The following is a 17,744-nucleotide window of genomic DNA, read 5'->3' on the forward strand; positions in this document are numbered from 1 at the left end:
GGGTTAGTGACCACCATGCTTACAGCTCCAAACAATAACAACCGTCTGCTCTTTGCTACCAAAGACATCAATGAATTCTACTTGGAGAACGGCCCTAAGATTTTTCCTCAAAATAGGTAAACAAAAACACAAATTCTTAAGCAATTTAATGGCTAGGATTTTCGAGCCGAGTCGTATTATCTCGAGTTGAGTCATGACTCACCCGAGTTGGGGCGAATTGATGGCCATCTAGATGGTTAGATAGAAAGATTAACAGTACAAATAATTCATTAAAAAAAATCTATTTCTAAGTTGTTAAATTCATTCAATGAAACTGATCTCATCCACATGATCAATCTGTTGTGGGTCCCATGAATTGGACAGCTTAATTTAAGTTACAAGTACTCACTCAATGTACACTCTCTGCAGCTTGCGTGTTTTGGGTTCTATAAAGAGCTTGTTCGGTGCAATCTCAGGGCCCAAGTACAATGGCAATTTCCTACGTTCCAAAGTTCAACAACTACTGGGCCAGACCAGGGTGCAGGATACTTTAACCAATGTCCTCATTACTGCTTTTGACATCAAGCTTCTTCAACCGTCCATCTTCACAACCTATGATGTCGAGTACTACACTTTTTACTTCTTAAACGTGCCATGATTTGTTTCATTTCAAAGGAAATGCAATTCATTTCTACAATGTGTCATCTATGTAATAATAGGCAAGAACTGATGTTTCAAAGAATGCTCTTCTATCGGATATCTGCATTAGTACATCTGCCACTTCGGCGTATTTTCTGTTGTATTTTGTTTCAAAATATATTTAAAAATTTTAGTTTTCAAATTTTTAGTTTCCCTTCAAAATTTGAAAAGTTTTAGTGCTTTTGAGTTATGGGTTTTGTCCCACATCAGATTTGACAAAGAAAACTATCTTGTATATAAGATAATCTTTTTGCCTTAGGCTTGAGCGGGCATGTGAATTTAGTTCTAGGGGAGAGGGCTATGCCAATAGCTCTAATATATGCAATTAACCACACACACACATGCACGCCGAGTCGAGCCGTGCCAAGCCAAGCCGTGGGCGTGGGCACGGGTGCGGTGTGAGTGTACTCGCGTAGGTTGTGTGTATGGATACTCGCGGGACTTTATTTGCAGGAGTGTACTCGCACTTATGCTTTTTTGTTTTAAACTAGAGAGATACATTTGTTCCGGTTGGTCGCACCTGTTGGGTTTAAACCCAACAGACCTAACCTTTTGTAAATGGTGCTTATGCACCACTTCGGAGTCTATATAAGGACTACCGATTTCAGTTTCAAAAATACAAAAAATATTATCTCTCTTATAAAACTCTCTCTAATATGGTTTTATGAATTTTAATTGTTGAGTTCATCGCTGAGTTAACTCAGCACTTTCGGATTAAACTGCAAGTGATTCGAGCCCGCGTACAATGAGTGCACCGCTGGGATCGGGTCATAGTCGTTGTATCCTGGATGTCGATTGCTCTAGAAACATGTTGCACTTGGGACGCTGTCCAAGGGGAGCAAATTTGATTTCAAGCCGAGTGACTTAGTCACGCCTCGACTCAATTCAATAAGTCAACTTTCTCAAATCTTAATTTTTTATTTTTTTTTTTTGTTCTCGATTTTCTATAGTCTATTTAATTCAACCAAATATACCAACAATCTTTAAAACGAAATTTGTTGAATTACATAAACTATGGCTACAGTAACAGTAAATGTTTCTACTAAGTTAGCTAAAATTGAACCGTTCGTTGGACAATGCTTTAAACGATGGAAACAGAAACTGATGTTCTCATTGACTACCCTTAAAGTTTCATACATACTATTTAAATCATTTACTATAGATCCATCAAATCAAATCGAAGTAGCGGATGAAAATAATTGTAAAAACTACATTCTAAACTCTTTGTCTAACGAACTATATGATATGTATGCTTCTTATGAATCTGCTAAAGACATATGGACTACTTTAGAAAAGAAGTACATATTGGAAGATTCAGGTGCTAAGAAACATGCAATTGCTAATTTCCTTCATTATGAATTGACAGACGATAAACCTGTCACAAATCAGATTCATAATTTTCAAAGTCTAGTTCACAAACTATCGATAGAAGGAATTAAGTTGGATAAAGTATTTCTGTCAGGAGCGCTAATAGAAAATCTACCGCTCTCCTGGAAAGAATATAAGAATAGAATGAAATATAAAAAGAATGGTGTTTTTTTGGAAACCACTATCGTACATATACGAATAGAGGAGGCCAATAGAATCAGGGACCAAAAATAAAATAGAAATGAGATAGATTCAAAGGCAAATCGTATAGAATCAAGTCGGGCAAATAATAAGAAAAATGGCAACTGTCATAACTGTGGCAAACCTGGACTTACGCAAATGAATGCAGGCTCAAAAAGAAGAATGTAAATAATCAATTCAAGAAAAATGGAAACTACTACAACTGTGGAAAGCCTGGGCATCATGTTAAAACCTGCAGGCTTAAGAAAAACAAAGATAAGCCGTAGGCTAATCTTATAGAAACAGGAAATGAGTCTGACATGATAGTAGCTGTAGTGTCAGAAGTCTTCCTTTTAAACAACTTGGAGTGGGTGCTAGACACTGGTGCAACTAGGCATATGTGCAAAAATCGAAACATGTTTACCTCCTACCAAGTATTAGAAGATGATGAACAGGTGTTCATACGTAATGCTAGAATGTCTCCAGATGTAGGGAAAGGGAAAGTACTTCTGAAACTCACTTCTGGAAAGACTCTAATGTTGAATGATGTCCTACATGTGCCTCACATTAGAAGAAACTTGGTCTCTGGTTCACTCCTCAATAAGGCTGGTGTCAAGTTAGTATTTAATTCAGATAAGCTTGTAATGACTAAGAATGGAACTTTTGTTAGTAAGGGATACTGTAGCGATGGTTTATTCATTATAAATATATCTAATGATAATAATAATAATAGGACATCCAGTTCTATTTATATCATTGAAACTTTTTATCTATGGCATAGTAGATTAGGTCATGTGAATATAGTATCTTTAAAGAAAATGAAAATATTAGGTTTATTACCTAATATATCTAATGAAGAATTCGAAAAATGTGAAACATGTGTAGATTTAAAATTCATTAGAAAACCCTTTAAACGAATAGAAAGTTTATCTGTTCTATTAAAATTGATACACAGTGACTTAGGTGATTTTAGAAATCATATGTCTAGAAGTGGAAAATGATATTACATAACTTTTGTAGATAACTACTCTATGTTCACTAAAGTCTATCTGTTAAGAAACAAAAATAAAGCTTTAAATGTTTTTTCTAAATATAAAATTGAAGTTAAAAATTAGTTAAATATAAAAATTAAAAGACTTAAAACAGATAGAGGTGGTGAATATGAATCTTCTCAATTTAGAAAATTATGTGAAAAGAGTGAAATAGTTCACAAAACTACAGCTCCTTATACACCAGAACAGAATGGAATAGCAGAACGTAAGAATAAAACTCTAAAAGAGATGATGAATGTCATGTTAAACAGTTCAGGCTTACCCTTAAATATGTGGAAAGAAACAATTCTATCTGCTTGTTATATTCTAAATAGGATTCCTTTTAAATCTTCTGAACAAACACCTTATAAACTTTGGAAGAATCATGTTCTTAGTTATAAATATATTAAAGTATGGGGGTGTCTTACTAAAGTAGGATTACCTAAAACTAAGAAAAAACAGTTAGGTCCTAAAACGACTGACTATGTATTTATAGGGTACGCACAAAACAGTGTAGCCTAAAGGTTTCTAGTTTTAAAAACTAAAGATAATATTTTATATCTTAATACAATTATAGAAGCAATCGATACAGAGTTTTTTGAGAACGTATTCCCTATGAAATCTAAATCTACAGGAATAGAAGAAGTCAATGAATCAGATATTGCTTCTACTAGTAAAAATACTTACGAGAAAGTAGTAGAAGAGATACAACCAAGAAAAAGTACTAGAGTTAGAAAAGAAACTAACCTAGGAGATAGTTTTTTTACCTTCTTAGTAGAATATGATCTTACAACCTATATATAAGCAATTAACTCTCTAGATGCAACCTTTTGGAAGGAAGTAATAAATGATGAGTTAGAATCTATTATATCTAATAACACTTGAAAACTTATAGACTTACCACCTGGAAACAAACCAATAGGCTGTAAATGGGTGTTTAAAAAGAAACTAAAACCAGATGAGACTATTGATAAGTTTAAGGATAGGTTGGTAGTGAAATAATTTAAATAAAATGAAGGAATTAATTATTTTGATACATACCTGTAACTAGGATTACAACTATTAGAATCTTAATAGCAATAGTCTCTATATATAAACTAGTGGTACACCAGATGGACGTTAAGACGGCTTTCCTAAATAGAGACTTACAAGAAGAAATATATATAGAGCAACCTAAAGGTTATAAGATATCAGGTAAAGAAAATAAGGTATGTAGACTAATTAAATCACTATATGGTTTAAAACAGGCTCCTAAACAATGGCATGAGAAATTCGATAGTGTTTTAAAATTAAATGGTTATTATATAAATGATGTAGATAGACATGTATATAGTAAAATTTCTGGAAATGATTATGTTATTATATACATTTATGTTGATGACATGCTTATTTTTGGAACTAATATTAAATTAGTTAGTGCAACTAAGAAATTCTTGTCATCTAAGTTTGACATGAAAGACTTAGGAGAGGCCAGTGTAATCTTGGGTATTGAAGTAACCAGGAAAGATGGTGTTATTATATTATCACAATCTCATTACATTGAAAAGATATTGAGAAAGTTTAACCATTTTGACTGTTTACCTGTCAGTACTCCTTATGATTATAGTGTACTCATGAAAAATACAGAAAATCGTGTGTCTCAATTGGAGTATTCCAGAATAATTGGTAGCCTCATATATCTAACAAATTATATTAGACCAGACATAGTTTTTGCAGTAAGAAGGCTAAGTAGATATACACATAACCCTCGAAAAGAGCATTAGAATGTCTTGTCTAGGATTATGAGATACCTAAAAGGTAGTATAGCCTATAGTTTACATTATAATGGTTTCCCTACTGTATTAGAAGGATACAGTGATGCTAACTGAATCAGTAATTCAGATGAGATAAAATCCACTAGTGGATATGTCTTCAATTTGGGTGGATGAGCAGTCTCTTAGAAGTCTACCAAACAGACATGTATAGCTCGGTCGACTATGGAATCCGAGTTTATTGCCTTAGAAAAGGCTGGATCAGAAGTCGAGTGGCTTAAAAATCTCTTAACTGATATACCATTGTGGTTAAAGCCTGTATCGGCCGTGTCTATTTATTGTAACTGTTAAGCAGCTATAGCGAAAGCAAAGAGTAAAATATATAATGGAAAGAGTAGATATATTAGATTCAGACACAACATAGTGAAACACATGTTGCGTGATGGAGTCATATCTATTGACTTTGTAAGGTAAGAAAAGAATCTAGTAGATCCTCTAACCAAAGGACTATCTAAAAGGTTAGTCAATGATAAATCGAAGAGAATGGGGTTGAGCCTAATATATGAGCTGCCAGTGTTGGCAACCTAACCTATACAAGTGTAGATCCCATGAGATAGGTTCAATGGATAAACAACAAGACACGAGGTAGACGATTGCACTGAGTTATATGAGCCCCTTCTATAGTGTACAGTGCGAGCAGCAATACAGAAAGATGAGTTTTTTGAACTCTTAATGGATCTATAGCCATATATTTGGTAGTGTATACAGTTGCTGCATACACTTGATGAAATTCACTTATATGGGTGTGGAGGTGGAGGCCGTTTCTTATGAGAATCTAGGCAAATTTTCTAGAGCACTCATGAAATCCAGGTAATGGTGTATAGCCGAAACGTACGAAACCACAAAATCACTTGTAGAAGAAGAGTTGTGTGAGTGGCATATACTTGCGATCTATATTAAAAGGATTTAAGTTCAAGACTATGGTGTCACCTGATTCCTGTATACATGTCTTGCTTACTCTAATGTCGGTTCAAGTCTATGGTGACACCGGCACTATTACACAACTATTACGCTTTAATCCGAAAGAGTTTTATTTTGAAACGTGTGGGGGATTGTTGTATTTTGTTTCAAAATATATTTAAAAAATTTAATTTTTAAATTTTTAGTTTCCCTCCAAAATTTGAAAAGTTTTGGTGCTTTTGAGTTGTGAGTTTTGTCTCACATCAGATTTGACAAAAAAACTATCTTATATATAAGATAGTCTTTTTTACCTTGGGCTTGAGCCCCTTTCAGGGAGCACGTGAATTTGGTTATGTGGGGGGGTTATGCCAATAGCTCTAATCTATATCATTGACCACACACGCGCGGACGCACCGTGCCGAGCCGAGCCGAGCCCGTGTCCGTGTGCATGTGCGCGACGGGACGAGACGGGACGGGACGAGTTGGGCTGGGCATGGGCGCAGGTGCGGGTGCGGGTGCGGGTGCACTCACGTAGGTGTGTATGTATGGTTACTCGCGAGACTTTATTTACGAGAGTGTAGTCGCACTTGTGCTTTTCCGTTTTAAACCAGAGAGATGCATCCATTCCGGTTGGTCGTACCTGTTGGGTTTAAACCCAACAGACCTAACCTTTTGTAAAGGGTGCTTATGCACCACTTCGAAGTCTATATAAGGACTACCGATTCCAGTTTCAAAAATATGAAAAATATTATCTCTCTTATAAAACTCTCTCTAATACGGTTTTACGAATTTTAATTGCTGAGTATATCACTGAGTTAACTCAGCACTTTCGGATTAAACTGCAAGTGGTTCGAGCCAACGTATAGTGAGTGCATCGCTAGGACCCGGTCATAGTCGTTGTATCCTGGAGGTCAGTTGCTCTAGAAACCTGTTGCACTTAGGACGTTGTCCAAGGGGAGCAAATTCGATTTCAAGCCGAGTGACTCAGTCACCCCTCGACTCAATTCAATAAGTCATCTTTCTCAAATCTTAATTTTCTTTTTCCTTTTTTCTTTTTTTTTTTTGTTCTCGATTTTCTATAGTCTATTTAATTCAACCAAATATACCAACATTTTCCTGCTCACTATTTTGAAACTAAAGACATTTAGCGTAAAGTTGGAAGCTTCGATCTCGTTGATGGTGGAGTCGCTGCTAATAACCCAGTAAGTTGCACTAAATGGGTTTGTAAAGTTTCCCACTTGTAGTAGGAATTCTACAAAAATTATTATATGCAATGCTAATGACTGTGTGAATATGTGACTCTATACAGACATTGATGTCCATTAGTCATATAAACAAGGAGATTCATGTTGAAAACAAAGATTTCTTTCTGATGAAGTCGATCGACTATCGCAAACTTCTGGTCATCTCTTTAGGCACCAGAGTGGCCAAGCAAGGAGAGAGATACAGTGCAAGTAGTGCCTCCAAATGGGGCCTTTGATCGACACTTTCAGCCAAGCAAGCGCCGATGTGGTTGATATCCACATTTCCATTCTCTTCCAAGTTCTCCATGCTGAAAAGAACTACCTTCGCATACAGGTGTAGTCCTCTTGACGAAAATATAAGCACTTGCGGCCCACATGATGTGTGCACCTCTTTAATTTTAGCCTAACCCATATTCAATGAGGCCCCACCTAATCAATGCCTAGGACATTGCACACATCTTCCTAATTGGCCTTGATGAATCTCCTTAGTGTCTTTATCTTTCTATCTACCGATTGTTGCTAAACTAGGGTGATGCATGACTAGATTCGTCATTGATGTTTTCCACAGGAGGAATCATTGACTGGGGATGCATCATCGGTCGACAGTTCAACGAAGGCGAACTTAGAGAATTTAGTGGAGATTGGAAAGAAGCTTCTAAAGAAGCCAGTTTCAAGGGTGAATTTAGAAACAGGCTCATCAGAAGAGGTGAAACGAGAGGGAACCGATGAAGATGCATTGGCTCGCTTCGCCATGTTTCTCTCCAATGAACGCAAACTTAGGCTGGCTACAATTCCTGTCCAATGAAGAATTGCCCCTCGATTGTTGCTCGTACTTGAGCTAATTCGCCACTGATCAGTATGTTCTAGTTAATGGTCATCTACGTACGTTCTTAGGATTTGGGAGTGGTGGGAAACTTGGGATAAAGAGATGGAAGCTTGCTTTTCTTCTTACTCTCTGGGCCATTTAGTTATAGAAGAATAATTGTTGTTTTGAGAACAGATCTTGTTCTATCAGTGAGGTCCTTTGTAAAGTCTTTCAATATATCAAGGAGTGGGTTCCTTGATCTCCAGTGGGTTGGGTTTGGAGCTCTGGGAGATCTTTTGTCTGAGCATTCTGTTGTTTTGTTGTTTGCGTTGTTTCTATTCTCTGGCTTTGCCTTTTAATATTATTCATCTTTAAATATATAAAGAAAAACTCTGAAATAAGTGTTGGAATATGCCCGGTTAATCCAATAAATTATTTTTCCTTTATCAATGCTTTGTTTATTGCTGATTATTTTTGTGTACATAAAATGGATATGATGAGAAGGATTTGGGATATTTCTTTCATGTCTCTATATATATTTTTAGAGAATGAAATTAGACAAATTAGATATAAGATATATTATGAGGCCAAATATATTGTTCAATTCTTCATATGCCAAACTCCTCCTTTAGAGTATCCCGATCATCGACTAGGAGTATTATAGTACTTCAATAGCATTAGTGTTCATATATTATATAGCACTAGGAAATTCAGAATTTTTTGCAGAATATTTACCCAGCCTTGAGACATCCAAAAGACCTCAAGCATAATAACAATGTGGTGTGACTACCTGGGAGGAAACAATGGAAATTGAACGCCTACCATTAAAAACTTTTTAGGGCCCTTAAAAGTTTAGAATCAAGTTGATATTTGTGTTTCCCCCCTATCCATGTCTGTGTGACCCTATGAACGGGTTAGACGATGAAAAAAAAGAAAAAACCTCAATGTGGACTCAGTGAAGAAAACAACTTTCAACAGTAGACGAATTAAGGCCACTGATTCCTTTCGTGTGGGCCATTTGAGCGTCGGATCTGCCTCAACTATTGGCTCATGTCTCAAAATGTTCTAATAAAATAGATGGACGGTGCGGATATATTATATACATTACAGTGGGATCCACAGATTTAAGTCAACACTTCTGTATAGATTTTCAAGGCAAAATTACTCTCACAATCACGGTGAAAAAGTAATAATTCCGCATTTACCCGGATGTACCGATCTCATGGAAAATCAAACATTTCCATCAAACAAAGTATCCAGATTCACACCTTCTCCTTGCACACTTGCCAGTAAAGTACTCGGAGGTCCGTTCCTTGCATGTGGCCATGGGCTGATCTATCCAGCTGGATGCTCAAAACATAAGACTGATCGAACCATCATGTGGACCACTGATGAATGAATTTGGTGTTTCTCGAAATGCGGTCAATTATTTTATGTGGTGTGGCCCAACTAATGATTGTACCGGCTTGATTTTTGGGGCATCTTGTCATTAGCGTGGGAATCACATGGTGAGCGGGTTGGATTGAGTATAGACAATTAGGTGGGTTCCACTCAAGAAAAAAATAAACAGCCATCTAAAAACCACCGAACTCACGTGGTGGCCCACATAGAGGATTGAGTGGCTTGATTTTCACAGCGTCCAGCTTTCGTGACGTGGTTCACGTAATTCACGCATTGGATGCCACACGCACACACCCCTTTGGGGCCCCACCCCAAGAACTTGTGGAATGATCTTATTATTTGCAAAGGATTTGCTGAGGATCCTGTCTCAGCTGCTTTCAAACGCCAACCGTATTCATATTGCTTTCAGAGCAGGATGCGGATTTTACGGGTTGAGTATCTCACTACAAATCTTGAGTCATGATTCGCCACGCGGCTGGGGTTGAGTTGATACTCGGTCGGCTCGACCGTTGAAGTTATCAAAACTCCCTCGATTGTTAGGAAAATTACCCCGATAATCCTTGTTTATCTATTTCATGATGGATGCAACTTGTGTAAATTCCAACGTATTTTTCGTCACTTGATCAGGAAAAGTGGATATTATGATCATAATTTTGGATTGTCCCTAGACTCACAATGCATCATCTGATCTCTACCGTCCATTTTCCACCCCTAATCACTGTGTTTGATATAATGGAATGGGAATGGGATTTTTTTACTCTGAATGTAATTGGGAAATCAAGTTGAAAATGACACGTGTTGTGGGAAGAGAAAGACAGCATGCTAAAAATCTTCACGAATATTCAAAATGCTTTTTACAAGCTTACAACTGGCATAAATTTAGTTATACATGTCAATGAATGATCAAGCTATTTAAGATATTAAAGGTGGTCTAAAGGACAACCAAAATAAAACCTTAGTTGACAGAGTGAAGTAAGCGGTCGAGAGGCATATGGAAGCGAAAAGAGCAGTCGATAGACATCCGAAGCATGCTGACCGACCAAAAATTGTCTAAAAGTAGATCGAGCGGCAGAGAGAAACCATGAAACGAAATGCGGCGGAAAAGCTTGGTCGAGTAGTGAAAATAGAAAGATGCGAAGAGTGGTCAAGTGAGGCGCAGGCGAGCAACCGAAAAAAAAGATGCGGCCGATATGTGGCCAATGATAAATTAGTGATCAAAATCAGAGCTTGGTCGAAAGAAAATGAACAAAAAAAAAAAAAAAAAAAGGAAAAAAAAAATGTAATAGAAATAATGATCTAGAGAGTGGCTTTTTGACTGTTATAACCATTGCAATAAATGGAAGAATGATTTAGAAGATTAAGCCACAACAAAAATCTATAATTAGAAGATGAATTCAACAAAGAAAATATCCCAACCAAATCTTAAAACAAACAGATAAACAATCAAACTTATTTATTAATTTACTTTATCTTGACTTATCTTAGGAATAGTAATAATCCAATAGCGGTAAAACTTAGTCATAATCTTTAGTTGTAATACAAGTGAATGATCATACGCCGGATTTATTTTATATCCAATATCAAACAGTTCTTTCAAGATACGAATTCTTGATGTCGCTCTTAATTAGTGATTATGAGTTTTTCCTTTTGTTTAATTTTCACTAATATTGTGAAAATTCTTTCTTGTAAAAAGCACAAGGTAACTCATCTTTGGAGGAAAAACCTCACCTTTCAATTATTGTCTGCTCGTCATAAATTTCTGCAAACAACTGAGTAAGCGACGGATCTTCTAAGAATCTGGTCATATATGTTTATATTGAACGTATTTGTTTATTTTAGTGCTTGAGGCCAAAATTAATCGGTTTGGATCAAACTGATGTATCAATTTTAGCATGCCCACATAATTAAAAACAAACCGAACAACCAACAAGGATTATTCCCATTTTATGTGTCATATTAAATTACAAGAATACATGTTTATTCAGTTGCTTTCGTAAATGGTATGGCAATCTTATTACAAAAACTACAATCTTTTTAGATATCATTTGCTACCAAACTCCCCAATTTCTATTAGATTGCTATCTTCAACTGACACCAAATGCATAATTTTTGCAATCTTTTTAAAAATATATATTTATACCTATTGTTTTCAAAAGAGGCCCTGTCCACGGAATTCTGAACCTGTAACCTTTATTTATACCACCTGTTCTGCAATGAAAGAAAAATTATGAGCCGTCTGTGGTGAATGATCACCTACTTGATCTCGCTGTGAGTGGACCACAGAGCTAAAAGTCATAGCCACAGGACGATCCCAACCGTCCCTTCACAGGTTTACTGTCCATACAAAATATTAGTCCAATAAAAAACTCTGATCTACCACACTAATGCATAAAATGTAAAATTACCCCTAAAACCTCTAAATTCAAGCATACTGCCCCGCCTGAGTTTTGTGTCAGGTTGATTTTTCTATCAGCTCTTCATTGTAGTGAGTCGCACCATGAAAGGATTTGATGAAAGAAACACACGGTGCAATTTCCGAATTCCGATGCAATATTTCTGTTATGTGAGCCAGCTTAGGTCAAAGGTTAGAGGTTAGAGTATCGCATGGTCTTTTGGACCACACACAGAAACATATGGTTGGCATCTCATCCCATCATTCCCTGTTATGTGACCCATCTAAGTCATGATTTTTGTCACTCGCCCTTAGAATCGAGGAGAGCACCTAATGGAAGTAGTAAATTTCACATATACAATATGGTGGGCCTAAAGTGAGCGGGCTTAGTCCATATTATGGTGCCATGCCCATATAGATCAGGACTGTTGCTCAGATGGGCTCCACAGTTGATCGAATGCCCCCAAAATACCAAGCTTGGAAGATTGTAGCAATTCAATCTATGGCTTTGTTCAATTTCATTTGGACCACTCCTGCAATTTTTGTACTTCAATATGCTATATAGAATTGATTGTAGGGTGGATTATCCCGCTGACGAGACCTCTAATTCTCTATACCATGGTAGGTGTATAAACAAGCCAAATACATATAAATATACATAGAGAGAGAGAGAGAGAGAGAGAGAGAGAGATGCTCACCTACGCACCTTCTTACGTGAGCACCCATATGCACCTTTGCACACATGTCATGAGTACAAAATTTGAACAGTTCACATGATGCAACAACCCTTAAAACTTTATGTGCCCAAGTTTCAGCCTGATCCAAAACTCTAGTGGGCTATAGCGAAGAGAAATGCAAATAAAGGGAGAAAACTGGTTCCTTTTGCCATGGCTGACCAGAGTTATGCATCAGGCTGAAAGTTAGGATTGTGAGGTTTCAAGGGGCGCCGCATCACGTGGACCATTCAGATTATGTGCCATGACACATGTGCATAGGTGCGCACCGGTGCACACGTAAGAATGTGCCCAGGTGATCATATATATATATATATATATATATATATATATATATATATATATATATAGTAGGCATGAAAGATATTCGAAGGAACGTGCAAACAACTGTACAGCCATTTAAATTAATAGAGATCAAAGAAATTTGAAGGAACGTGCAGAGATACAAAAGGTTGTGCACGTGCCATGTTACAACGTTAATTAAAAAGATACTAAAATGTAAGAATTCAAATGATAAGGTACTAATTTATAAAAATCAACGTCATTTTGATGCTCCACCAAATTTCCTACTGAGTGTTGTAGGGAGCTCAATTGGGCTCATTACTCTGGCCCACTGAAGTTTGGAATCATGATAATTAACATTGGTGTTTTCCTTTCATCCATGGGTGGGACTTTGCCTTATGAACGGCTCTGATCAAGCATGTTATCTTGCTGAGCCCAGGGAGGTCTCATTGGTGGTTGTCCCCATCCTCACTAATTCTTGTAGTGTGTATGGCCCACTTAAGTTTTACACCAACCAATTTCAATGGCTCACGTCTTAACATGAATTGCCTTGGATCAACGCAGAAACCGAGGTGGCCCCTTCAGATCTCTTTGTTGTATGCCCCTCCGGTTGCAGGAAATTTCTGTACCTGCCAGGAGCGGATTAGGTGTTACCTGGGGAACATCTTAGTGGATCCTTGCTGTGGGGCCCACCTTAATGATATATTGTATTTCTATGCTGTCCATCCGTTTTTCCAACCCCGTTTAAGTATGTTTTCCCAAATTTTAAGCAGTTCCAAATCTCAGGTGTACCACAACACAGGAAACAGTGGTGATTGAACACCCACCATTAAAAACTTTCTAGGGCCTACAGTAATGCCCTCCGTAATGTTTCTTTAGCATCAAACCCGTTGATAAGGTCAAAATGACCTGTACGGAGGAAAATTATACAGATCATCTTAATCCAAAACTATTGTAGCCCACACGAAGCTTTTAATGGTCATTAGATAATGTTTCCAGTGATGTGGTCCAACTTAGATTTGGATCTTCTTAAATTATGTCAACACGCCCTAAAATGATATGGGAAAACGGATGGACGGCGTGGATATACAAAAAATTAATTAAGGTGAGCCCCACACGGTAAGGGTACCATGTTTTAATCATAGGCTTAACTGAAAGCAATTCAACTAACACGATAACAAGGTGATATCAGCGCCATGCCGGTCCTGCGTCTATATGGTTTTTCCTGTCTATATATACTACCATACTCAACCTCACAGAACATTCAACGAACGCCATTTCCTTCTCTCTCATATTCCTCAAGCATCCTTTTCGTGGATTACTCAAGACTATTTAAGCGAGAAATGGCTAGAAATGGCAAATCCGTAAATCCAACGCCTTCTCAGGGAGAGATGGTCACGGTGCTGAGCATCGACGGTGGAGGTGTGAGGGGAATAATCCCTGGAACCATCCTGGCCTTCCTCGAATCCAAGCTACAGGTGAGAAGCCCTTATGATCTTTGAGGAATGACAGACATGTGGCAGCTGAGCTATGTTGGATGGAGACACATCCATCGAGTTCGTCCACTTGATGAACGGACAGATGATCCTTCACCACGTGGACGGTCAAGATGAAAACAACATGGAATCAACCAAGGGCCATCTACAGAGACCCCCTAGTTTGAAATTTGTTATCCCACCCCCCCCTGCCACGTGTCACATGTATCGGGTGGTAGTCGAGATAATAATTTTCGTACTCCCGAGTTTATATATATAGTACTTTGTGATATGTGTATGAACGATCTGAACCGTCCAAATCGTAATAGAAAGTAGTTCAAAATCATTGATTAACCATGCAAGAAAGTTTCGTACAAAAGTTACTCATCAGAATTAAGTGATTTTTGTACGTCCATTTTTTAAATGGTCATGATTATCGGATCCTACGATTTTCGGCTCATGAAGTGTGCGTGGTTGTACACAATGAATGAAGTTTGTTTTCCTACAGGAGCTGGACGGTGAGGATGCGAGGATCGCAGACTACTTCGATATGATTGCAGGAACGAGCACAGGAGGATTAGTGACCACCATGCTTACAGCTCCAGACAACAACAACCGTCCGCTCTTTGCTGCCAAAGACATCAGTGAATTCTACCTAGAGAATAGCCCGAAGATTTTTCCTCAAAACAGGTAAACGAAAGCATAATTTCTTAAGCGATTTAATGGCTAGGATTTACTGGCCTCGATGTCTCAAGCGTGTGCTGTATGCAGGCGGACTTTTTCATCTAACCTCACAAACCATGTATCTAAACCCATTTACGTGGCTACACTGCATAGTATTTGTTGAAAACATAGCTTAAACACTTGGAAAAACTCCACTCCTAAGTCAACTCACCACACCAAATTTCATCAAGAAATATATATATATATATATATATATATATATATATATATATATATATATATATATATATATATATATATATATAAAGGTACTATGCGCTCGACCTCACGATAAGCTCCCGTGAGGTCGAGCTGTGTGGGCCCCACCGTGATGCGCGTCGACCATCAACACCGTGCATTTGATGGGTCCCCTCTAAATTATGGGATATCCCAAAAATCAGCCGTATACGGAACTCAGGTGGGCCATACCATCTAAAATCATGTGAAGATACAGTTAAAACATATAAAAGCACTTGGTGGGGCCCACCTGAGTTTTGAATGCTACTGAAACTTGGTCTGAACCCTCATCCAAGTGGGACACACATAATGGATGGGGCTGGATTTGCAAACGACATCTCGGTTGGCCCAAAAAATGATTATGAATGTTTTAATGGTGCACGGCCCCTCCCCACTTCTTTATGTGGTGTGGCCCAACAAGTCACGGATTGACTTGATTTTTGAAACCGAGGCCCACGATGTAATGGTTCATCTGACTAATGGGGTAGATGTTTGAAACGCATCACAGTGGGGCTCACATAACTCGACCTCATGGGCCAGACTCGTGAGGTCGAGCGCATAGTACCTTTTCCACATATATATATATATATATATTCTCAGCGGCATGATCAATCTACCATGCGGTCCTTACTCTTGCTCCGGTGCTAGACTACTAGGAGTTTCAACACCTGGTCAAGGGTTGAGTACCCATAGGTGGTGAAATCCCACTATGGGGTGAGTGTGTGGGGGTGTGTGTGCATGTGTAAAAAATAAAAAATAACATAAAAATAAAATAAAATAATGATCAATCTACCATGAGTCCAATGATTTGGACAGCTTTTTTTGAGGTACAAGTACTCCAATAACACACCAATGTGCTCTCTGTGCAGATCGGGGGTTTTGAGTTCTGTAAAGAGTTTGTTTGGTGCAATCTCCGGGCCCAAGTATAATGGCAAGTTCCTACGTTCCAAAGTTCAACAACTACTGGGCCAGACCAGGATCCAGGACGCTTTAACCAACATCCTTATTCCCACTTTTGATATCAAGCTTCTTCAGCCGTTCATTTTCACTACCTACGAAGTAGAGTACTGCCCTTCTTCTTTCCTAAATGTGCCATGACTTAATTTCATTTTGAAGGAAATGCAATTTATTTCTTGAATGTGTTGTCTGTGCAATAATAGGCAAGAACTGATGTTTCAAAGAATGCCCTTCTATCGGATATCTGCATTAGTACAACTGCCGCTCCGACGTATCTTCCCGCTCATTATTTTGAAACTAAAGACACTCAGGGTAAAATTCGAAGCTTCGATCTCATTGATGGTGGAGTTGCTGCTAATAATCCAGTAAGTTGCACTAATGGGCTCATAAGATTTCTCACTTGTAGTAGGAATTCTACCAAATTTACTATATCCAATGCTAATGACTGTGAATGTGTGTCTCTACATAGACATTAATGTCCATTAGTCATATAAACAAGGAGATTCATGTGGAAAACAAGGATTTCTTTCCAATGAAGTCAATCGACTGCCGCAAACTTCTGGTCATCTCTTTGGGCACCGGTTCGGGCAAGCAAGAACAGAGATACAGTGCGAATATTGCCTCCAAATGGGGCGTGCTTGGATGGTTGTACAATGGTGGTATGACACCTTTGATCGACACTTTCAGCCACGCAAGTGCTGATGTGGTTGATATCCACACCTCCATTCTCTTCCAAGTTCTCCATGCCGAAAAGAATTACCTTCGCATACAGGTGTAGTCCTCTTGACAAAAATATAAGCACTTGTGGCCCACATGATGTCTGCACCTCTTTAATTTTGGCCTAACCTATGTTCAATTGGGACATTGCACACATCTGCTTAATTGTCTTGAACGAATTTCCTTAGCATCTCTTTCCATTTACTGATTGTTGCTGAATCAAGGTGATGCATGACTAGATTCTTCATTGATGTTTTCCACAGGAGGACTCATTGACTGGGGATGCGTTATCAACCGACATTTCGACGAGGGATAACTTAGAGAATCTAGTAGAGATTGGGAAGAAGCTTCTAAAGAAGCCAGTGTCAAGGGTGAACTTAGAAACAGGCTTGTCAGAAGAGGTGGAAGGAGAGGGAACCAACGAAGATGCACTGGCTTGCTTTGCTAAGCTTCTCTCCAACGAACGCAAACTTAGGCTTGCCAAAATTCCTTGTTCATTGAAAAATTGCCCCTCAATTATTGCTCATCCTCAACTGAAGTCGCCACTCACTATGTTTTAGTTATGGTTTCTCAAAATTCAAGATGTTTTCTTTGTAACTCAGAACCAAGTGATGGAATATTGCCTGTTAATCCAATAAGTTATTTATCTTTCCTTTATTATTGCTTTGTTTATTGTTCATTATTATTGTGTATATATAAAATGAATATGATAAGACGGATTTGGTTGGAATATTTCTTTCACGTCTCCGTATCCTTAAAAAAATGAAGTGGGACAAGTTCTAGATATAAGATATATTATGAGCCTAATT

General features: G+C 37.9%; 1 protein-coding gene and 1 pseudogene across 1 annotated transcript; both read left to right on the forward strand.

The window, feature by feature from the left end:
* On the forward strand, positions 1–8,314 carry LOC131244359 (patatin-like protein 2; annotated as a pseudogene).
* A 5,852-nt stretch (positions 8,315–14,166) lies between these two features.
* Positions 14,167–17,495, forward strand: LOC131244020 (patatin-like protein 1). The gene is made up of 6 exons (XM_058243690.1): positions 14,167–14,304; positions 14,810–14,991; positions 16,131–16,320; positions 16,422–16,583; positions 16,688–16,990; positions 17,199–17,495. The coding sequence occupies exons 1-6, from the start codon at positions 14,170–14,172 to the stop codon at positions 17,493–17,495; spliced, it is 1,269 nt and encodes a 422-aa protein (XP_058099673.1). The 5' UTR covers positions 14,167–14,169.
* The last annotated feature ends 249 nt before the right edge of the window (positions 17,496–17,744 follow it).

The sequence above is a fragment of the Magnolia sinica genome, chromosome 4 (assembly GCF_029962835.1).
Source record: "Magnolia sinica isolate HGM2019 chromosome 4, MsV1, whole genome shotgun sequence".
NCBI classification, from domain to species: Eukaryota; Viridiplantae; Streptophyta; class Magnoliopsida; order Magnoliales; family Magnoliaceae; genus Magnolia; species Magnolia sinica.

Excerpts from the sequence above, each read along its gene's own strand:
- LOC131244020 (XM_058243690.1), top strand. The coding sequence starts at position 14,170 with ATGGCTAGAAATGGCAAATCCGTAAATCCAACGCCTTCTCAGGGAGAG. Across the intron at positions 14,992-16,130 it reads AAGATTTTTCCTCAAAACAG|ATCGGGGGTTTTGAGTTCTG; the intron begins GTAAACGAAAGC and ends CTCTCTGTGCAG. Across the intron at positions 16,321-16,421 it reads TCATTTTCACTACCTACGAA|GCAAGAACTGATGTTTCAAA; the intron begins GTAGAGTACTGC and ends GTGCAATAATAG.